General features: G+C 42.8%; 1 protein-coding gene across 1 annotated transcript; it reads left to right on the top strand.

Moving 5' to 3' along the window:
* Window positions 1-2,767: 2,767 nt before the first annotated feature.
* Window positions 2,768-21,490, top strand: LOC143359445 (uncharacterized). Its single transcript, XM_076797369.1, has 12 exons — window positions 2,768-2,953; window positions 3,053-3,091; window positions 7,572-7,763; window positions 9,305-9,399; window positions 11,708-11,947; window positions 13,291-13,617; window positions 14,808-15,079; window positions 16,632-16,810; window positions 18,606-18,734; window positions 19,035-19,220; window positions 19,476-19,636; window positions 19,727-21,490. Exons 1-12 carry the CDS (start codon window positions 2,809-2,811, stop codon window positions 20,504-20,506), a joined length of 2,745 nt encoding a protein of 914 aa, XP_076653484.1. The 5' UTR covers window positions 2,768-2,808; the 3' UTR covers window positions 20,507-21,490.
* The last annotated feature ends 2,481 nt before the right edge of the window (window positions 21,491-23,971 follow it).

Raw genomic sequence — 23,971 nt, 5'->3', positions numbered from 1 at the left:
GCCGTGGAATATGTTCCATGGGAAAATCGGGAATCGGCGCGGATCCCGTGATCGCGTTATTTCGCGATCCACCGTGCACGGCTCCATTACAATTTGTTCGCCGGTGGTTCCTATTGCGCTTAATCCGGCTGGCGAAATTGTCCAGCAATCGGTTCGCAATCCTTGTTAATAATTATGTACGGTACGAAAATGACGTAGCCCAAAATAGAGGCGCAACGACAAGAGTAAATTACGGCGGCGAATAAAAATATATCGATGCTTAAATAGATGCAAACTGTAATTGTAGCCACTGAAAATCAAATCATTGATATTTTCAATACTATTATAAAAATGTTTTTTTCAGGTTAAATATCGAATTAATTTACTCAACTGGGCCAATATTACTAATTATGCACAACCGCAGTGGGGCGATCTTGTCGATTGTTGCGTCGATGTTTGTTGATTTTATAATAACCAAAAATGTTGTAAACAAATTGACGAACTCGGTAACCCCGCAGGCCTCGAAATGGAACGCCCTTTACATATTCGAACCCGTTTTGTTCCGAAGGATGATTGGCTGACAGAATATTTCAGGATATTTCGAAACAATCATTTTTTGACACAAAAAGTGACGCAGTCAAACGTAACTTGAGAATGCATAGCAGAATTCATTACACAGTAGCAGCATGAAACGAATGAACAGAAGAATGACAAAACTGGTAACAGATTTTCATTCTCCGTCGCGATGACCCACGGATATCGAAAGCATCGGAGCATGTGTAGATGCAGAATGCAATTTTCAGTTGGTAAACCCGGTTTTCCAATCGAAATAGAAACAATACCCGGACATAGTAGAATCTCGCAATTATTCTTCACGATATACCGTTGTTCGATGAAATCGATATTTTCAAAAGTCTATTGAAGATCGTCCATGGTATACTATATATCCACGATTACTGCCTTGAACTATTGGGGCCGACGTGGCCAAATTTATGCTAATAAATATTCAATATATAACTATTAATAATTTTAATTGTCGATCAATTTTACTACCTCAATAAGTTTCCATTTACCATTTCGATAGAGACGAGTATTAAATATCATTGAATCGAATCATTGCTGATTTAAAGTACATTTTGAAGGGCCACTTAAGGGTGAATGCAAGCTCGAGAATTCATGAAAGCTGCTCTAATAATTTGATACTAGTCGTTTCGGTGCTCGGTAGTTATAACGAAAACTATGTTTCAGGATGCAGGTACGAGGGGCGCAGGTACCAGGAGGGCGCATCGGTGATCACGTCCCAGCCCTGTTTGCAGTGCAGGTGCATCGAGGGTGCACTCAGATGTCGTCTTCGAGTTTGTCCGCGATTGCCGAACCCGCCGCCATCCGGATGTCGAGTTCGTCCACCGGGAGAGAACGTCTGCTGTGCGGAACTAGTTTGCGGCGACACACGTTAGTACCATTACGAAAAACGTCCCGAATAACTTGCAGAACGGCGTCCGCCTCTGTCAGACTGTCCAACAATTTTAACAAAAAATAACTGCAATCGTTCAACCGGAATCGCGTTCGCTAAAAAATATTTCTCCACGTGCACTGCGAATACAGACGCAAAAATGTCAACAGCAAACTCAGCAATCGTTTACACAGCATCATGGAACGGCTCGGTGTATTTATAAATAATGCATGCTGCGATGTTGATTCTGCGCTGTACTAAATTTCTAAAGTTGACCATAAAAGTAGTAAAAAATACTCTAAAAGTAATTCTAGAAGGGGTAGTTCGAGAAATTTGTAAAAAATACGATCGTCTCAATTCAATTTCTTGGTTGCTCCGAATGTAATTTTAAAACGGGTAGTTCGAGAAATTTGCAAAACATATGGTCGTTTTAATAGAGCATTTTAAATAGAATTAAGTCCCGTAAATCTTGAAGCACTTCGGTGCACGTATTCATAAAACTTTGGATTTGAACCTTTTTTTGCTCTAAATAAATACGGATTCCGCTTTTTCGAGGAAACGCATTCGTATCACTTTCCCGCTGAGCTCCTCGTTCATGTTAGGTATATATTTTTATATATGTATTTAAAGTCCGGGCTTATTAATGAAAGGCATACGTGCGTGAAACTTTTGCAGGGGACTCGGTGAACATTTTAAGAAGATCCAACGTCCACGTAGAGCAGGAGGAGAAGCACGAGGAGGATTACCAGAGCTCACGTTTTCAAGGTAAAGGATTAGCAATTAATGGGAGAGTATTCTCAGAATTTCATATCGCGCGGAAATCTCGAAATCTTTCATGCTTCAGATCAACGGGTTCCTTTCAGTTGGAAGCGAGATGAAAGATTCCGAAAATTAGCTCACATTACCGCTCAAAAATATTTTATCACTCCTCCAATAAAAGAAATACAAATATTTGAATTTCTGCAAAATGTTAAGGTTGCCGGAAGTGCGTACAGACCTGCAGTCTATAATATAAAAATCAGCAATTAAAAATTAGAATTCCAATCGCTGCTAACAGATACGTCTTCGTCGGTAAAGTCGCCATACCATTGTCGATCACATAATCTGTTGATGTCCTTCCGGTGGAGGTTGTAGAAGTCACAATGAGCGAAACAAGCGAAAACGGAAATATTGAGAAGACAGAATATAATGTGCATCGACTCGTTTTGTCTTTGTTCGGTAGACCGATTATCGTAACCGATGAAATATTTTTGAGCGGTGGCGTGGACTCGGTCGAAGAATCGTGGCCACGTTTAAAAGGTTCTAGGGCGAAGGGGTTCTTCTGTTAACAATCAGGTTGCCTGCACGAGGGCGTGAGATACGGGCCGGGTTCAGCGATGATGGGCTCGCGTAGATGCGAGTACTGCTACTGCATCTCCGGCGCGAGAAGATGCATCAGACCGAAGTGCCTGTTGCCCCTGCCGGGATGCACTCCGCTCTATGCGCCGCACTCCTGTTGCCCCGTTGCCTACAATTGCACCCGTGAGTGTACTTTCCCCGCTACGTCGTGCGAGTTCGCCACTCCCTCGCCCGAGACCGAATAACTCATACCGTTCTCTCTTCTTCTTTTTCCACTTAAAGATCCACACTCGTCCACGCTGGCGCCGATCATGGGAAACGGTGAGTTCGATTTTATCTGCCTCCGCCAAAATGAATTTTTTCTCGCGCGCCAAATCGCAGTAACGTCTCCATACATGAAAAAATTTTGGTACCGCAATATTGGCCATATTCTGTACTCGTTACAGTAATAGTATACCCTAACGCGGAGCCAAAATTGCGATTTCATTTCTATCGAGTTTCATTCAATTTGATGTGATTTGTAGTAATTCTGAATTTCTTATAACGCGATTTCCACCTAACACGCAGTAGGATAAACATTTTTTTATGAATCTCTTAACCAATGTTTTAACCAGAAAAATATCGCGAATATGTTGGCAAAAGTTTCACGAAGAAATAATTAAGAAGAAAACAGTTCCGTCAATTTTTCACAAGTATCATGCGCATCTTTGACATATGTATCGAGACATTACTGCACTCCTTCCATTCAGAGATTAGTAATTTGCCCTTGGTTATGTAGAACCATTTCCTGAAAGCGTTCTAGTAAAGCTGTTGTAGCTTCGAACTCAATATTTTTACGCAAAAAGATACTGTGCATTCTTGAACGTTGCACTGACAAATTTGTCAAGTTAGAACTCGATATATACGATAGTTTTTTCGTTGAAAAATTAAGTATCACTAAGTGTAATCTATTTTCCTCCCGGTGTGAGGCATATCGATGTAAAAATACTTCTTGGTGCCACAGTGTAGTAGAAAAATATTCATTTCTCTGTGTAAACGAAGCACTATGATTACGACTTGATCGCTTAATTCCGAGTCTACGTGAAAGTAGGCGAGTACGGCGGATTATTTTCGCGCTTTAATCCGCGGTTCGTTTCGATCCTGCTGTTTATCTTCCGCAGCAGCTTAATGATCGGTTACTCCGGGGCGTGAGAGAAAGGGAACGAGGGGGAGAGGGAGAGAGAGGGAGAAAGTCCACCGGTTTTCCGAAAAGCCTCTCTGACAATGGTGATAGTTGGGACGGGAAGTTTAACGCGATAAAAAGCAAAGTTCGGCGCGGGTGGCCGAGGATCGCTATATCAGCCGCTTTTGGGAAGAAGCCGCGCCGTAGCTGGCTGGCTGGCCGAGTTTAAATTTAAGCTGAGCTTATGAGGAAAAATCGCAACGCGGGACGAAATCAGGAGGAGACGCCTCCCTGTATGGCGAACTTTAATCCCCTTAAATTGCGTCGGGTTTTATCGCGGCGCCGAGTACCATCTAATTATCGTTACGAAAGTCCCTCTCCCTTTTTAAGAAATCTCTCCCCGGGAACCAGCCTTCTTTCTTCTCCGGTTTCCGGCGAACAAGAAACTTTTTTCCACGGTTCTCTCTCTCTCTCTCTCTCTCTCTCTCTCTCTCCCTTTCTTTCTTTTCGGCTCGCTCTTTCTCCCCCCGTTCCTTTGCGGAGAGAGTTAAGAACACGCGTCGGAAAGTTGCAGGGAAACGTTTAGCGCAATAAAGCATGGTTACCGTCGCCGTTACTTTATCCCGCGACACTCGCTTCAGAAAGATTTCCGCCATCGTGTGTCTCCCCTTCACGCCATCTTTCTCCCTCGTTCTCTGGCCGCCTCGTACCTCTCTTTCCCGCTTTCTTTCTTTCTGCCCTCTTGCTTGCGCGTTCACTTAACGCCCAGTTTCATTCAATTTTACGACGCTGCGCGGCGCGGCGCCGCGGGAAGCTGGAAATCACGTTCCCAGGTAAATCTGACGCGTGAAGTGCAACTTCCGCCATGAATTTTACCCCAGTTTTTCCGAAGTCTACACGCCTTGTGTTTCTCCTAAGCAATTGTTACACACCTCGCCGGAATTTTCCGCCCGATCACACCCGGCATCCTCCCGAACTTCCCTCATTCGACGATCCCTGTTTGCAAAGCATCTTCCTCCTTATTTTTTGGCGGAGTTCGACAACTTCAACACGGGGAAAAAAGTTTTACTTATTTTTCCACTTCTCGCGCCGAAGTTCATTCCCTTCTCCCTCTCTTCGGATTTTATTTCCAAGAATACCCTGCGATGTGATAGGGAATCGCTGAATATTTTTGCTCTTTCCCTTTCAGTGGAAGGGCGTATTCTTTCTTATTTTTGAATTTTTCACTCTACAATTTCGTCCCCTTTTTATGTTTACGGTTTGAGAAGAATGCAGAATAAATTGTCGGACTCGCGCAATTTAAATCCAGACTCTCAGGATCGATAAGAAAATGCGCAATAAAGTAGGCATGTCATGGAAAATCGTTGAAAATTTTTGTTCTCTTTTCTCTCAGCGGTAGGACGCATTCTGTCCTATTCTTAAGTTTTCCATTTTTCCAATGTGGCAACATCGCTTTTTATATATTTACGGTCCGAGAAGAATACAGAATAAATTTCTTTGATCCTCAGGATTTAGACTCTGAAGCTGAATAAGAAAATGTCCTGCGAAGTGTATTATAGAGAATGGCTGGAAATGATTAAAACTAGGAAAAAGTTAGTCCCGTCGCCGCGAAGGAAGGAATAAAAGTTTTCCATTTTCCAATAAGGAATCACTTTCGTTTTTTATGTTCACGGTCTGAGAGAAATGCGGAATAAAATAGGGCCCTCCGGATTTAGATCCAGTCTCTCAAGGATCAATGGGAAAACGTCCTACGCGGTTCGCTATGAAATTCTAGTGGTGTTTCTTGTTCTCGCATATTTAGATCGTGCAGACTTCTCTCCCGGCAGCTCAATTTTCAGATGCCGGCGGTCCGCTTCCATTTAACGGCTAGTTTCACGTCGCTGCTTAAAACTTTAAAGCGACCCCTAAAGCCTCATTTCTACGCCATTATGTGGATGCTCCCGACGCTGTCACGACCCGTCTTGATATTCGTGTTACCAGTGCATTGGACAATGGACTGTTATCATCGTCCTGTAATTATTGTTAAAACATTTTACCTACAGTCTTGCGGTCTACTTACCAGTTGGTACAGAAATGTTCTCTTTGCGTCGTAAAAGATTGTTATTTGAACTCCGTGAACGAGTCTTTTAGGTCTGTGTACATTGTGCTTATCAGCCATACTGAGAACATTAAGTTATAAATTGTAGAAACTATTTCAACATGTATATCTTGTTCAACTGTTATTGATGTATGGCTAGCCTTCGTTTGCTGTATACTCTCATCCGAAATACGACGAAAGCCGGTCCCGAGCCATCGTCTTATATCGGAATAAAAAGGTTTTAGTGAAATATCGTCAGAAATGACATAGGCCTAGAACTCGCAGGAGTCCGATTGTATTAATTTCTGTTGAATTAGTAGGTTTCGACCGTTCCGATTGTCAATCTTAAGAGAGCTTAATTATCAGGGGTTGAATGGAACGTTTGCAACTCTGGGTGAAAAAGCATGGTGATCAAGGATTAAAAAAGTTGTAATTTTCTGGTGTAGTGGACAAACACACGGTTAAGGTCGGAGGAAGGAGGGTTCCGGGAAAGAGTCGGCGAGATCGCAATTACCTAATTTACGGTGGTCAGGATGGAGCGTCGTCCTTCGTCGAAGGCAGCCGTCCGATCGGCTAAATAACGATCGTGCGAGGCTCGTTTCGCTCGGACACGGGGAAAACAACGGGTCGGTCCCGTCGAAGAACGCATTGACCCCGTGATAACGCCCCCGGGTGACGTATCCCGAGATAGAGGTTCGCCCGGAAACGGATCATCGGGCGATATTGGGTTCCTCGGGTCTTCGATCCTCTTTGGCGCGCGCGATCTAAATGGGGTGAGAGAACGGAACGACGCCCGTCCGCGGAAGGAGATTGGCTCTCGGTGCTTTATGAAGTGCTGTATCACCTTCCGGCGAATGGATCCGAGAGATTATATCTCTTTCCACCGTCCGCCCCTTAGAAATCGTTTCGTCGTTCACCCGGGGGCTCGCGGGCTCGCGGGCGCGCGCGCCTCGTCCGCGTTCGAAAGTTAAATTGCGGGATTTGTCGCTTGTTGATTATCATCATGCACGCACTCTTTGAACCTGAACGCCGGAAAATGGAATCTGCCAGAGGGGTGGAGCCGGGAGGTGTGGGGCTGTGCTCGTGAAATACGTTATCACGGCGCATTCGGTTTTAAAGCTCGGTCCCGCTTTTTTTCCGGCGGATTTCGCGAACGAACGCCGGATTCGAAATCAATGGGTTTTTGCGTGACAGGGGGTTGGGTCCGCGGGTTACACCGCGCCCTAGTCAACCCCCTGGATGACTGCGAACGGGTTCGATCGGTCGAGAGAATCCTGCGGGGTGTTGGATGTTTTTTGTTTTTCATTTCTGCCGCCGAGATTCGTTTTCTTGCGGACCTGCTGCTGAAAGATGGCGGAGTCTTCGATTTTTCCGGATCTTATTAGTTTCTGTGAATCGATCATTATTAAAGATTCTTTATGAATGTCCGAAATTTGCATTCGAACGACAATGGGATACCAATGGGAGGAGACAAAGGTTTGAAACAACAGCAGTTTTTGCAAACGACGAGTTCGGGCAGAGCGTTTCTCTCCGAGTTTCAGGATGCAATTTCCGTTTGGCAGGGTGTCGCGTGGACTCCCGCGTGTACGAGGAAGGCGAGATGGTCAGGGACATCGAGTGGAAGGCCGCATGCGACAATTGTTTCTGCGCTATGGGCGCGGTGCGTTGCGTGCCGCTCGCCTGCGCGCCGCCTCTTCAAGGATGCAGCCCCATCGTCCGCGAGGGACACTGCTGCCCGTCCACCTACAATTGCAGTGAGTCTGTGGATCATGTTGCATCAGGGTTGCCGCGATTTCGCCCCGCCCGACTCGCCCATCCGGCTCGCGTTTCTACTTTACGTTTGCTTTCGTCCTGACAACCTGCGACAAGCTTCAGCTTCCCCTTTATCATTCTCGAAATTCAACACACCATTCGACTCTCACAAACACCCTGAAAAACTGGTACGTTGTCGCGATACAAGCAAAAATTTTCGAATCGAAGTGTCGCTTGCATCGCGTGCAAACGCTTCCTCGATTTTTTACCGCTGGCGTCGAATGTAGAAAAGAATAAACAGTGAACAAAGCTGTTTTGTTCCTAATGACATACTTGTGAAACTTTTATGAACATATCCGTGACATTTTTCCGATTGAAATGAGTCCAAACACGACACTATTCTGAGCATATTTACCCGTTTAATCCACGATGCAGTAGAACCTCTATTATCCGAATCAGTGGAGTATTCAGATAATAGAACAGAAAATGTAGTTAGGTGAATATAAGGTTTGTACAGTAAATCGGGTGGCATACGGATACCCTTATATTGGAGAATTCAGATATCCATGGTTCGGATAGTAGAGGTTCTACTACAATCGTCAATTTAACAACCCAATATACTCCGAATTGTGTCGTGTTTGGACTCATATTAACCAGAAGAATGTCACAAATACGCCAGTAATCGTTTCATTAAAAAATATCAGTCAAAATAATGCGCGATTATGTTAAATTTTAGATAAGGATCAATTTTCGGGGGAAGCCAAGGTTGTCATTTCACTTACTGTTCCTCTGGAGGGATTTTCGACGAAGCTTTTTCGGGCCATCTGCGAACAACACGTCCGACGTGTTTCGAACATTAATGGAAAATTTAACAAGTTTCATTTATTTTCTATTTTTAGGGTAAACACGCGTCGTAGTTTGTTATCGCTTTTTGCGAATCCAACGGAGGTACACCAACCTCGTTCTATTTATTTATGGGCTGTTTTTCTTGTACACCTTTGGGGGAAACATTTTTTGATGCACCGATGTGCGGAATAGTTTATTTTCGTGTATGTGTGTGCGTGTATTTTTTATTTCCTTCGTCTCCGATAAAACGTTCTTGAGGGTTTAATATCAGTAGATCTTCGAAGATCTTATATAGCGTTCTCATTGAAGTTTTCGCCCACTACTTCTACGAGATGGTGTTAAAAACTCACCGAGGAAGTTACTAAAGATCTCTTTTAGTTTATTTAGTATTTTATCTAGCTGACTTCATTCTTTAATTACTCGATTATTTCAACGTTTTCTTGGTATGATTTCACGTGAAGCAATCAATGAAGACACGTTTTCTTAATTTTTTACTCTTTTCATGAAGTTTTGACGATAGCTGACCGGTAGCTGAAGAAAAACAGATCCTCATCTTTTCAATCGACGCGAAAAAGTGACCGGAAACGCGAGCCGGGTCGGCTACACCATAAAAACCCTGTGCTCTTTCACAACCCTGATTACCACCTAGGTGTTCTAGCCCGAATGCCATAAGAAACTGACAGATTAAACGTTCAAGGCGGTAGCATCGAGGTTAAGGCCACCCAGAACTACGCCTCGTACGCGTTCATCAGCAAGGACTACGCCAAGTTTCGCAAGGAGACCAATTTCTTCGTACGTTTTCGCCATTTTTTTTTTTTGCGTTTTGCGATCGATTCCTTATTCTCTGCAACACATCGCTTTGATGTCTCTCGCTCTTTCGCATCTGCCTGCATGAATTTTTAATCTATATTCTCCTTCAGAAAGATCCTTTAACCATTTACTATTTGTGATTCGAACAATGTAAGTTTTCGCATGTAATTTATTATTCAGCGGAGAGGATCGTGAAAAACAGAGGAACGTTGCGTTTAGCAGAAATAAATCTTTCAAAGGAAATTTCTTCGGAAAAAGATACGGATGAGGTATTCGATAGTATTGGGGTATTAACTCGCGCTGCAACGCCTATGTTTTCGTATTTTCCGATACACTAACGGAACAGCTAGACTCCGACACCAATAAATTTCGCGTATCCGAGATATCCGACAGAAGCGACGTAAAACCGACCGAAAAATCGTGCACGGAAGAGAGTAACGTAAAACCGAAGGAGGAAAAAATCGGTTTTGCCGTTCGACCCTCATCCGGCCGTCTCGAAATCGCTGTTCTCGTATTCGTTCGATGTTCTCCGAATAGGTGACACGAAATTTTAACATCCGAAAGATATCGCGTGCCGTACAGCCGGATAAAAATCCTCTTTTCCTCGTACTACAGAGTAAAATCGTATTCGCAATAAAACTTACCTTTCGAGCGTTTCGGACTGCTGTTATTTGAAAATAAAAATCCTCAGTTACTGCGGAATTTATTCAACAAAAGTATTAAGAGCTACATTTGCTACTTGCATTCCTCATTTCGGCTAACTCTTAATTTTCTACAAACTAAAATTGTTTTAATCAATCTCATTTGACGTCTACAGGAACCACATTAAAAAAAAAAAAAATATAGTAATGTCTTGATAAATGTGAAAACATTTTGTTTTTGATTATATTTTTACGAAGCTTTTATCAACACATTGGTCACATTTTTTCCGATAAAATGAGACCAAACATGACACACTTCAGAGCATGTTTGCTTGTGCAGTTGACGACTCAGTAGAACCTCGATTTTCCACTGATCAGTTCGGATAATAGAGGTTCTACTGTATCGAGGATTAAACAAATAAATATGATCCGAATTGTGTCGTGTTTGGGCTCGTTTTGATCAGAAAAATGTCACGGATACGTTGGCCAAAGTTCCATATAAAAATCCTTAGAAGCAACAAAGTTTTGTGAATAAATTAGTATTGTCTCACTGGCGCAGTAAGAAGTCAAGGAATAGTGTCTGTGCACGATATAAGTGACATTTCGGTCCCAACATGTTCACACGAATCAAGAAATATTACTGTTCGTTTAAAATCGTGTTTAACATGAGCAATTTTACGCATGGAAATGTTTCGAAGTGGACAGTCTCGTGGGTATGAAACGTTTTCAATATCGAACGGCAAAACCGCTCGAATAAACGGTCCCATAATTGTTTCGAGCAGTTGAGTCCGGACAGCAGGGTAACAGACACGACTGTCCAATTCGAAGCCGAAGTCACTGACGAGGAATGCTTCACTTCGCGTTCCCAGATTAACTAAGTTAAACGTCTAACCGGCTCGGCGCGTCGCTGCGTCCGTTCCGCCAGGATTGCATTAATTAAATTCCATTCGGGTTGTAAATCACGTGGCTTTACCGGGGGACGAACTCTTGCATCGATGACGATAGCAATCGTGGCCGTTCCCGGCTCGTTCTTACGCTGTCAATGGCGCGTTAAACGCTGCCGTCGCGCCGCGGCGCCGATGCTCAAGGGTCCTAAGTAGAATTCCCTTTTCCTCGAATCTTTTGAAGCACGTAATCCATCCGGGGACCTTTGATATTTCGTTTCAATGAAATTCGATTAGAAATCAGTCGCAATTTGCGCCGAAGCGCTCGTGCAGAATTTTAGTTCGCTTTACTTTCACGGTTCTCTTTAAAGGGACTTTAAAGTCCCTTTTACTGGACGATGCACGACATTCAGGACCGTATTCAAGGATCTGGAAGTTGGTAATCGCTGGAACTGATTAAATTTAGATTACTGAGGTTGATAGCTTAGCGCGACGCTCTAAAACGCTGTCTAGAGGGAATCAGGTTTATACATATAAAGCAACACATATGATTCTTTACATATTAACACTACTCATTTCTTATTTTTACATATTTATACATTTGTTTTTATTTTATATATTTCATATGAAATATACGTACTATTACGTGTTTATATTATTTATGTAATGAATTGTGTTAGAACTGATCTGCCATTTATGAGTCGTTCCCGTGAACATTGCGCGGTGAAGTTTTAACAGTGCACAGACGAGTAATTTTCTGCGCAGCCGGTAGTGGAGCAAATAACGAGCCCACCGGTGGAAGGACGAGGTCATCGAGTAGTCGAGGAAAGAATCGATTCGAGCACGATCGTCGACGAGGAATCGTCCTCGATCCCGACCGATTCCACGTCCTGGCCGTCCACCTTCGAGACCGACATCATGGACAACGAGATTCTGGTCGAGACGGTGGACTACGTGAAATCCAGCCCGGAAATCGCCACCACGACGCCGGCTACCCCTGAAGAGGTAATCCCCATGGTCGAAAAATTCCGGGCGTCTTACTTGCAGCTCGTTTTCACCGCATTTCTACTGAGCGCGGTGGCTCCGAGTGGATACTTCGAAAAATAGCGTTCTTTTCTTCTCGAACATTGGAGCGTTTAATGTTTAGACTGTGAACCTCTAAACCTGATAATAATATTCTGTTTTTGCTGCAAGAAACTCATTCTTTCTTTAATAATTTTGGTAGTCGGACATCGACATCTTCTGATTCTACTGACGTTCAGAATCTCGTAAAGATAGAGAAATTAATTTTATACACGTTGCTATAATATTTAGTAATGCACAGGTTAATATTCAGAGACTCCGTGGCTGCCTTCTGTAAAATTATTTTAATGTCTCGTAAAGGGGAGCGTTGCATTTGAAAAAACATTTGAACAGCGAAGATGGGTAGTGTTTTAAATTGCAGTTACCCATTTTTGCAGTAAATGCATGAAACCCGCAGTCTAGTAACGTTTAATTTAGTTGGAGGATTTTTATTTCGTTGCTTATCTTCAGCACATACACAGGGTGGACCGTAAAAACGGCTGCCCCCGCGATGTGCGAAACCATAAAAATCCGACCAGAAATTGTAGAGTGCCAGTTACTCTGCGGAAAAATCATTCCGACCACGTGATAGCGTGTTTTTATACGGCATCAATTTTACTAGAGGAACTTTACATCCGCGTCTATGGATTGCGAAAATATCCAAGCTGGAAACTTTTATTGGTTTGATATGTTTACTTTTATTTGCCATATGCTTGCACTGCTTCCGTTTCCCACAAGAGACCGCCGTCACCGCAGCAATTACAATTCTACGAGCGACGTTCAAACCGGAAAATGTACTTTAGAATTTTTTTAACGTCGCATTCAGAATGAAATTTTCATTTTTTATGTAAATTTCTTAAAATTCAAGAAAGTAATATGTGCGAATAAAACTGAATAACGCCTTTATTTCAATTTCATCAGAAGGAATTAGTCGACGAAAGAAATTAAATAAATTTAAGACTAGAACTACCGAATCAGTCAAAATGATTGGTGGATGATTTCTTCTTTCACGATTACTGAAATTATGAAAACGTTTTCACGAGAAATTTTTAAATATATCTCTTCTTTGGAGTACAAGTTACCATAAAACTCGTATGAAACCCGAGAAAATTCAATCTTGCTGTTATTATAAAGGGATAAGTCTAAGCCACGTTTAGGGCTCGGTAGTTCTAGATGTTAGTCTTTTTTCAAAAAAGTCTGAAGCGCGGAGCAATATGTTTCACAAGTGGAATAAAAAGTTTTTGACATGAGAGAGGGGACATTCGCACACAATGGTCGGATTGCAGTCGACAACGAGCGTCGAATCGACGACCTTGGATGCAACGTCGGCAAGTAAAGAGGACGGCGATCCGTTGAACGATCCGACGACGACGGCGACGACGACGTTCTCGACGAGCGGCGTCGAGGGATCGACGATCACCGTGATCGAGGATCTCTCGTCCGTGGCGGACGCGGCGACGGAATCGACAACTCTGTTACCGGAACCGACCGGAAACGATACGGTGACGGAGGAGGACTGGAGGAGAGTAAACGTGACTGTGAGGAACAGGGACACAATCAACTCGAATTCGACGGGCGCCGCCAAAGAAGATTTCCAACACGGAAACGTCACGGTGAGTCCGCAAACATGTAAAAATATTTATAAGTAGACGGCGGATTTTTATGCGAATTAAAAATTCCAAAGGCTACCTAGACATTTATTTCTTTTCTTAACCATTTTAATGAGAATGACACAACAGTGTCCCGAAATTCTTTAAATATTTTCACTGTTTTGTATTCGATACATGGACCAACTTTCCAAAATCCACAGCCTAGCAATAAGATTTGATTAACGGTTTTGCGCTGTCATTTTTTCCCGCGATATTTCGACACATTTTGGGGGGAAATGTATTAGTTGTGTGTGAAAGCAGAATCGGGAATACTTTTTTTTTAAATGTATAAAAAAATATATGAAGAGGAATTTATTCATACTGAAGCACGGTATGTTTTTTATGCACTTTGTCGAGAGTATACTAGAAAATGAATCATCACTGATAAAAATCTACAGGGTGATTCATTCGCCTTGTTTATCTCTGTAGAAGTTTCATTTTTTTGAACCAATGAAAAACCGTGCGAGGGAGATGTGATGCGTACCGTTACACAGAGATTTTTATGCAACGCGCAGACCAAACAAATATTTGAAAAATGTGGTAATTGTACAAACATACCGGACCTTCCATTTATCTGTTTCATTCTCATTTATGGAAAAATATACCGTAACTATGTGGCAATACATTGCAATAAATACAAATAAAAAGAAAAAGAATCTATACATTGGCGTAAAGCATAAACTCAAAGTTATTAAAACTGGATGATACGAAACGAGTTATTTTTCTTTTCTTATTGATTTATTCCATTGAGTCGCTTTGAATAATACCAAGATTAGATTTATTCCGTGCGATGTACTTGAACAAAGAAGTACATTACAAAATATTCTCTGACACGATTATAGAAAGACGCGAACGGGAAAAATTAAAAATTTAAGACGCGCCATTTTGCAATAATTATACCGACCGCGATTACTCCCCTATTCGCTCCTAAAAGGAAAAATCCGAAAGGAATTATGGTATCCCGTGCGGTAGTCCCAGCGTTAATTAATCCTCGGCAGTGTTTGGAGCACACCGTGAATTTAGAAGTGATCCTTGAAGGATGCTTGCGAATAAACAGTGTCTATAATTGAAACCGCCGGCAGATCGATAGGAGCGTGAATCAGTGTCGGTGGGTCCTGTCAGGGAAATTAACAGTGGGTACCTGTTGCGATTAGATGGATCCGGCCGAGACAACGCAGTCCATCGGCAAAGGGACAGTCAACAAACCGTCATCCACTGTGCTAATGCCGGATGACATTCTGGTGATGAACGTCACTGTGAAAACGAACGTCTCGGTGGGTCATATTCAGGGTGTCACGATAAACCCGATTAGGTCAATACCGCCGGATGTCGAGGCTATACTGAACATCACTCACAGGGAGAAGGGGGAGGACTACGATTACGATTACAGCGAACCTACCCTGCCGCCGTCGCTACCGAATGTCAGGTAAGGTAAATACCAACCCCTGCGTGCCAACGAACGCTCGAGATCCATGAATCATAAACGACAACCGAAATTCTGCTAAGGGAGCCTGGGCTCTGTCAATACATTTTCCTAGAGAAAAGATCCTCCAGACTATACCGCCGGTGGGTGATCAAATTCTTATTGTGCTATAATAATGTAAAATATTATAGTACATTTCTAAACGCATCACTCTTTATAGTAATGATTAAAATAAAGTCTGTTCTTCTCTTGTGTGTACATCTCTTTAATGGATGATTATTATTCTTGTTTACTTTGACTACAATCTTTATTTTTGTCCACAATCAATATTTATATTAATTGACCATAAATTCGTAGCACGTTTGACACAGCAATTTATTTTTAATTGCTGTTTATTGGTTCACACAAAATGCAGTTGCCTCTGGTATTGAAAACGTCAAAGTATATCCTGTAATAAAACAGGTGTTGTGCAATTTATTGTGCAATTTCAATTCCATTTGTTACCAAACTTCAAATAAGTTAAAAATTGGATCACCCGCTACAGGCGTTCCGGTTAGTTTTGAGGGCTCCATATAGATGACTATAACTGTTAGGCGTGCAAATTAATTCGTGTTCCTCACAATCAATCATTTGTAACCTCATTTAATTTCCAAACATTTTAATGGGTTCATCCGTCATCTGTAAAATGGCGGTGTGACTGAAAATGATGGGGATTATTTTTAATTAATTAATTCGAATTAATTTGTACGGCTAATATAAATCCAGTTGATGTACGTATTTCAGATTTATTCCCTCTTTTAATAATTTTAATAAGTCGCACGCAGTCTGCGTCGATTACAAGAGGAGTTACAAAAACAGAAAAATTCAGTACTCGTTATAAGAATTTTAGAAAGTTGAAAATAATGTTTTGTGCTCCGTCTACTCGGTTTCACCATCAGAAATAAAGTTCGCAGTCTAGCTACAAGAACGAACATTAAATTTACATTGTCATTTTTCACCGAACATTTTCAGCAGCCAATTTAATAATTCACTGCCATTTTCCGTTCCGTACACAAAATCGTAAATTCCCGTATAAAAAGGGCCAGGACATCGTCCTTTGTAACGCGGCACTCCCTCGTCGAGAACGCACTCCCTGCCCCGCTAAAACTCTCCGAAGCTTTTCATCCTTTCCCGGTGTCCCTGACAACCCTGGTCCCCGCAATCAGTCCGCTCGCATCTCATAAAAAATTATTTTCCTCGAGAAATGAGTCTCTCGTCGAAAACACCCCTAAATCTTGGTCCCTTGGGTCGGAGCACTCGAAACTCTTCGTCCCCCATAATTCCAACGAAGGCAAACAAGTATCTCGCGGCGGGATGGAGGGGGATGGGGGGTGGATGGAGGGGGTGTACGCGAAAGAATTTATTTCAGTGGAGAGTCCTTCGTTCCGCTCGACGCCTCCATCAACCCCCAAAATTCCCGGCCCTCGACCCGCGCGCATACATACACGAGCAAACGAGAGAACGAGAACGATCGTTGGAGAAATAAGAGGATGGATGTGTTCCCCGTTTCACGTAGGATAATTCCGTTCGTGGCGGCGGACGCGTTGGTGAAAGACAAGACAGTTCCGTCGCCTGTCACCGGGTATCCTTCCGGCTCGGTGGTCGTGCCTCCGGAATTGCGGCCGACTGACACTTCTGGATTTTACGATATCGCCACTCAGGAAAACAGATTTAGCCCGCCTGTCGAGACCGAAGGTAGGTTCTACCTTAAGGAATCCCCGTCGAAAAATCCCGTATCCTCTCCAAGGAAAATTATTAACACCTTCAACAACGCCTCACCCATACAGCGGGTCCAAAAACTGTTTGGACGCTAAATTTCCCTTCCTCGAGAAATTGGTCGATAATTCAACTGTGACAATCATGTTAAAAATAGTACTAGACTCATTTCATACTCAGATATTTCACTGCAGTTTTCTTTCGATATAAGGCGACGGTTCGGGACCAGCTTTCGCCGTATTTCGGATGAAATGAAATTCTTATTTCGAAATAAAAAGCGTCATATGGGAATGAGAAATTGAACATATTGTAAATAATAATTTAAAAAGGTGGGAATGAGATTTCCTTTTCTGACGAGGGTAGTGTACGTTGACTTTATTCTTTAACGTATTGTTTTCTTATCTCTATACTACGCGGCCGGTTGAACGTATCGGCGATCAATGCCGGCCTCTTACTGCTCCTTGTTTTTTCTTTATTTTTTCCCGCACTCTCTCTCTCTCTCTCTCTCTCTCTCTCTCTCTCTCTCTCTGTCTCTGTCTCTCGCAGTTTGCGGGAATTCATTTCGCAAAATTGAAAAGGTCCCAGCTGCTGCCCACGGGCACCAGTCGCATTTTTGACACGGCCGCGTATCGCTAGGCTGACGCTATAAAATTTCGAGTCGCAGGCGATCGGCGTGACGCTGACGTGCATTCATTTCGCGGACCGTGCCGCTCGGTGGTTTGCGTTGCGAGCTCGTCGGGAATGACAGTTCTCTTTTTTATGTTTTTCTACTTCATCGTGGAAGCCCGCGGATTTATCTAATTTATGAATTATACCGCTGTCGGGGGTTCTTTTTTTGAAATGTTTTGTGTCTGCGTGTTCGAGACTGTAGATCCCCGGCGTGTCTCATTTTGTGATGCCTATGCTCCTGTTTACGCATGCAAAAAGGTTCGTCACTGCACGACGTGTACATTGCTTGCGTTAATTAACAGATTATTGTGGTCTGGTTCTCATTCGGAAATGGAAGATAAGCAGTGGCACTGAAGGGATTTTGTCAGGTGCAAAGGTTTTAGTCTTTTTCGGTCGTTCATGCATGATACTGGGGATTTCATGCATTTGTATGTATAATGGTTGCAATATTCCTCCTTTTTCTTTAATTGTTTGTTCGCTATCGACCAGACGTTAGATAACCAGCTTCATTATCGACTGACAACGTACCCAGTATTTTATTTATGAATAAAAGAAAATTGGAAAAAGACTGAAACGTTTGCATACACATATTACGCTTGTATTTACTTACCAAACTTAATATTAGATCGTGAATTTTTGTGAAATATCAATTTTCATAGCCTCTTTTTTTAAAAACGAGACTATGCCAAAATCAGTATCGGTAAATACAATATTTTTTATAGTAAAAATATAAGAAAGGTAGTTTCAATATGCTTTCCTGTATTTTATAAATTTATAGATCCTATAAATTGCATAAAAATGCACAGTCTATTATAATATATACAAAAGCAAGGAATCCTGTAAACGATTTCTTCACTGCGAAAGAAAATATTTTCTAACCGGTAACAAAAATTCAGAAGGTATTGGTAATGTAATAATATTAATTCCAAAGGTCCTAGTAAACGTGAATAGAAGAGTATCAATTTTTCTATGGTATTTCTATTAAAGAATATATTTATTTCTTAAAAAGGATTACAGTATCATTAATGTTATTGGTGTTTTGAGGGATGCTTAAATAGCTTCGCCAGTCAGTTTCCAGCTGCTGAAACAATCTTTTTGTCGCAAGGTGGATTCGTGCCGCGAGAGCCGCCATATTTTGACGCGCCTTATCATTCCACCGATTTGAATCTGGAAATTGGAACCGGCGTCACCGTGGTTCCCGCGCCAATCACGAATCCTCATCGTAAAACTGATGGTAACGGATCTTCTCTTTCTTTTATCATAGACCTATAAAGCATTTTCCCCAATTTTACGGTGTCAGACATCACTTTATTACTGTTATTTATTACAATATAAATCGCCACTTGTGTACATTTATTGCATCCATGCTGTACTTCACTCCATCCATACATTCTACTGACTATACATTTTAGTTTATATTTTATACTACGTCGCGCCATTTATTGATATACGTTATATTCTGTTATATTTTCTTCTTTAAATCATTCTCGACTTCAGCTCGAAGAGACACTGTTTCTGTTTCACGAAACCCCAGTGAGCAACTGCCTCTTCGAGAACATGGAGCACCGTCATGGCGAAATTCTACCTAGCAGCAGCATCTGCGTGATCTGCATGTGCTACTATGGCGAGGTAGTATGCTCCTCGGAGAAATGTCCTCCCTTGAAAATCGGCTGTCGGCGGATCAACACCGACGAGACCTGCTGTGGGAAAATCGTTTGCGGTACTGTAAACTGTCTGATAAAATTATCAATTTTTGTTTGCAATCTATTTTCACTATCCACTGTTACGTGTACACGATGAATTTTACAAGAACAAGCCTAGTAAAACTATTTTATATCAATACTGTCATGATTACATGGAAGAGGGAGAATTCGTAAAGGAGAAAAAGTGAAAAGAATACAAAGCTTTTGAAGTAGGTGAAAGGAACCTCCCTAAACCTTTCGTATTCACCTTCAACCGTCTGTAACTTTTTCAGTGGAGGCAGACGAGTCTCCAACACTGGTCCTGGACCGAGCAGACGCGACAGCTCCGTCCCTGCATCAGCCAATCGTATCACCGGACCCGTTCCGCGACGTGATCAAGACTGAGCCAGCACCCGATCTACCGTCTCTGATCGAGGACATGCTGCCCTATCTGGTGGAACGCGGGATCACGACGCCGCGACCCAGCAGCAGCAGCACTACCCTGAATCCTCTGCAGACGCAGGCCTCGAATCACGTCCAGCAGACGTTCAACTTCGACTACATGGACAAGCTCACGCTGGTCCGTCCCCCGTACGATTACAGACCTGAGGATGGAGGGGACAGGCCAGCGAGCAACACCAAGTACGTCGTGAACCAGGACAATCACCTGAAAGAGCCTATCCCGTCTGGCAATGTGGAAGACACCGACCAGGACCACTTGTCCGAGAAACTCGAGGGAATCGATTACGAGAAGATCAGCTCGCCGACGATGGAACAGTTGACGAAACAGCCCGATGATCGTCCTAAGAACGTCACTGATCCTAACTCGGCTCCGGATCTCGTGAAGTTAAACAGTTCGACGAGCGATCACGCCCTAGTGAGATCAAAGGTAGAGGATACACCGTCGCAGATAGGGGACAAGGTTCATTCTGCAACCGAGAAGAGCCCCGAAGCTACCGCGGACCCGGATGAGTCAATCTTCTCTCTGGATGGTGTACTGGATCTGTTGTTCTCGAGCAATAACGAGGCCAGCACCGAAACCTCTACCGCAGAAACTCCGGCACCCTCGACCAGCAGGTCCACGGTGCAATCCAGCTCCACAGAGTCTGTCGAGGACAGGGAGCCGGTCACGGAAGCCGGAACATCCTCCAAGATCCTGGAGAACGAGATCCCCGTCTCCGTGGCTAGTTTGCTCAAGTTGGCCGGATGTAATATTTACGGCAGGATGTACCGCGTCGGCAGGATCATCACCGAGCTATCCGGACCCTGTCTGGAATGCAGGTGCACGGAGGTCGGTGTCCAGTGCAAGCAGCTGCAGTGCTGATTGCGGCTGCAGAGTTGCCGAGAGGCGTTGTCCTTCTTTCTCGCGTTTGCTGGTGAGATTAGGCGACGGATTGACGCATTCGCTGTTGTTCGGTGTTGTTCGACGCTCGTTGCTCGACGGCCAAGCCGCGTTTCACGGGGACCCGGGTTTATCGACGTCGAACGTCCGGCCAGGAATGACTGTTCGTTGACCCCACATGAACTAGATCGCCGGTTTTATGTGCTCCCAGAAGTTGCGCGGCACAAAACGCAGTAAAATAGACGGTCTCGCTGGGATTTGAAAGAGTTCTCGCAGCAATAACACGATAATCAAATTCACGATCGAAGTTTCCGATGGAATGACAATTGAATTGAAAGGCAATCGAATAGTCTCCAGGCAAAGACAACAGAGACGAGTAATTTTTCTGAATATTATCTCAAATCATAATCAAGTCCGCGATGAATTTCAATTAGGTTTTATGAAACATCCGATAAAAATTTATCATCATTATGAATTTCTTTACACGAATGTTATAAAAATCTGCGAAGTATTTTCAGAATCAGAGTGGCGATTATTTCAAAGCAGCGTGCGAGCTCGTTTCGGTTTTTAATTGGTAAATTAAATTGGGTCTCTGTCTATTGGTCATACCTTCGGCGTCCGAGTGTTAATCAGTTTTACTGTAATTGGTAATTAACATGGAATTGCCTAATCCAGAAGACTGAAAATCGAATCGAGATTGTTAACTTACCTTTTCTCCCTTTTGTCATGTTCGTTAACTGTACTCTTTTTCTTTTTTCTTTTTTTTTTCTAGAAATACGAGCAGTGAATGCGTTGACTCGTTAGTGTCAGGTGTTCCTTCGTAACTCTCACTTTTATTTAGCGATTAGGTGATTGGAGAACGTCGCCACGGTTGAACAAAGTTTCGAATCGATGAAATTTTCGGGCGCGGTCTGAACGCTTTTCTTTGGAAAAGTTTAGGTTGGCAAAATTGTCAGGATCCCTAATTGCAGACTCGTCAGTAGATTTTTTAAATAATCTAAACCCCAAAAAATGAGACTTGAAATGCTATTATACATCAAAACTTACAACACAAAAATTGTTTGCAATAATTGCAAGAAACAGAAGACAGTACATTGATATTATTAAATTCCTTTGATCTGTTTGTTACGTTAAAATGCACTTCGTCAGTTTTGTCATAAATTCCACAAATCCCATAGATTATTTATGAGTACAATTAGACGGTGCTCAGCCTGAATTTCGCCGGGACGGAAATTTGAAACCGCGGAGAGTGGTCTTCCCGCCTTTTATTCCGGCTGCGTCGTTGACCAAGCCGTAAACGCTCCTTAGAAAGGATCTACGGCCCCGGAAAGATCGATCAGGATGTAATTGTGAGGAATAGTCCTTCCGTGCTCGGCACGGATAAGTGGATAAAGACGGAAGTTAGCGCCTCGGCCGGGGTCCCTCCGCTTTAACGGGTATTATACCGCCGCTGTATATAGGTAGCCGGGTGTCTCATTTTGATTTATCTGCGGCAATTTATCTTCGACCGTTAAATGCAAAGGATAGGAGCCCCAGGGACCCAGGGACCCGAGGACACCAAGATCCAAATTATCTCGTTAAGTTCGCTTCGATTTTCGCGTCTTTCCACTTACGACGTAATTTCACCTGGATCATAAACTGGGGGACAGCAATGAAAATTTCGAAAGCTCTTGTATTCGAATGAATTTCTTGAGGTTGGATCAATTTGTCGCGTGGAGCTCTTGCAAATTTATATTTTTTACGCTTAAATGTTACATCACGTCTGGTATTTCACCCTTTGAGGACCAACGTCGACATATTGACAATGTCAGGACTGTGCATTCAATTCCTGAAGTTGCAAACCAATAGTTTAGTTCCGAACAGTACATCACGAAAGATCAATACACATCTTTCATCTGTTCCAGTATTCAAGGCCTCGGTAGATCATTTACTTTTCCGTGGAAAATGTTTTTGGTATTTTAAAAAATCCTCGTCTGCAAAAGGTTAATTCATTCTTGAATTGAACAGGGATTTTATTGTTTTGAGTTGTTCAATTGCAGTTTGAAATTCCAGTTCTAGAACACTCTACCTACTGTTCCGAGACTGGAATTTTGAGTTTTCAAACTAAACACGCTTTTTCATTTAAGGCTTTATGTTCTACTTTCGATTTTATGAGAAAATCAGACTATGAAGACTGGTAGAAAAGGATTTCACTTGTATTATTTCATCTTTCAAATTTGTGTGTCTCATAGTTTAGTTATTACGATCATTAAGTTATTAAGTTAAATTCTTACTTAATGTATATTCGTCACGGAGTTTTTATTATTCAACAGGTTCAGAACGTTCGCCCATCGACTCGTTTTATTTATTAAAACTGTCCCGTTCAACCGTGGCTCAGCAACTAACAGAACCGTCCTCGTGGGCGCGTCTAATCTTGTACGTTCTTTTTACAGTTACTGTAGCGTGGTCTGATGTAATTATAAATCTATTGTGATCCGTATGATGTGGTGTCGATTGATCTGACGGTGGCAGGACTCGCGAGAACACTTAAAAAAGAGAAACATTGACGGAAACACAGTAAAATTATCGAATATTCTCATCTATGGAAATGACGGAAACATTATAAAATTATCGAATATTCTCATCTCCGAAAATATTGTCATTTTTGTGAATAGATCTTAGTTTAGGCTTAAAAATGAATGTTTTAAAAAATAACGTATCGAGCGAACATTTCATTAGAATCTGTAAGATGGATAACAAAAATTTTGCAGAGGTAAAGAAACCGTAGGTAAAATTTTTAACAGCGTCGTGGGAGGGGAGGGCCGCCTTGACCGAGCCCTCCGCGTTTCCGGTTCCCCATATTCGGGATCCGTGTAGAAGCGGGTTCGAATTAACCGGAAACTCGGACGGGGCTCTGAATACTAATGCAATTAATTCCCATCGGAAAGTTTCTCTCTCCCTGCCGCCTCCCGGCGTTCCTCTTGAACAAACAAACCGGACGAATGGGGAACAGATGGTCGAGCCACGCGAAGTATTCGACTCGTTTCAGCAGAAACCGGCGGCCCAATAAAACGAATCGCCGTTTTCCGACGCGGTTCCTGCGCCGGGGAGGCAGCAAAGAATTTCATTTCGACGGAGTAATGGCGGCGTTATTGAATACAGAGAGAGAGAGAGAGTCGCAGGAGAGGACGTCGGAATGAAGTCGCCGTTGCGCTCTCTTTCCGCTTCCATTCGACGGAACACAAAAGCAAGAACGGAGAGAGAAAGAGAGGGAGGGAGAGAGAGAAAGAGAGAGAGAGAGAGAGAGAGAGAGAGAGACACATTTAAATAATCCGGGACAATCGAGAAACAAACGCGGATTAAAGCTCCCCGGGTAACAGGAATATTTTCTTTTCCAGAGAGATGTTCGTTTCGCGGGTCGTCCGTCCTTGTCCCGCGGAGCAACAAGTGTTTCGTGTCGCCTGACGC

The sequence above is a fragment of the Halictus rubicundus genome, chromosome 12, assembly GCF_050948215.1.
Source record: "Halictus rubicundus isolate RS-2024b chromosome 12, iyHalRubi1_principal, whole genome shotgun sequence".
Classification (NCBI taxonomy): Eukaryota; Metazoa; Arthropoda; class Insecta; order Hymenoptera; family Halictidae; genus Halictus; species Halictus rubicundus.
Note: the sequence above shows the minus strand (reverse complement) of the source record. Positions and strands in the feature narration are given on the sequence as shown.

Coding starts and splice junctions, on each gene's coding strand:
- LOC143359445 (XM_076797369.1), top strand. CDS start 2,809: ATGATGGGCTCGCGTAGATGCGAGTACTGCTACTGCATCTCCGGCGCG. Junction 3,092..7,571: donor GGCGCCGATCATGGGAAACG/GTGAGTTCGATT, acceptor TCCGTTTGGCAG/GGTGTCGCGTGGACTCCCGC. Junction 9,400..11,707: donor GCAAGGAGACCAATTTCTTC/GTACGTTTTCGC, acceptor TTTTCTGCGCAG/CCGGTAGTGGAGCAAATAAC.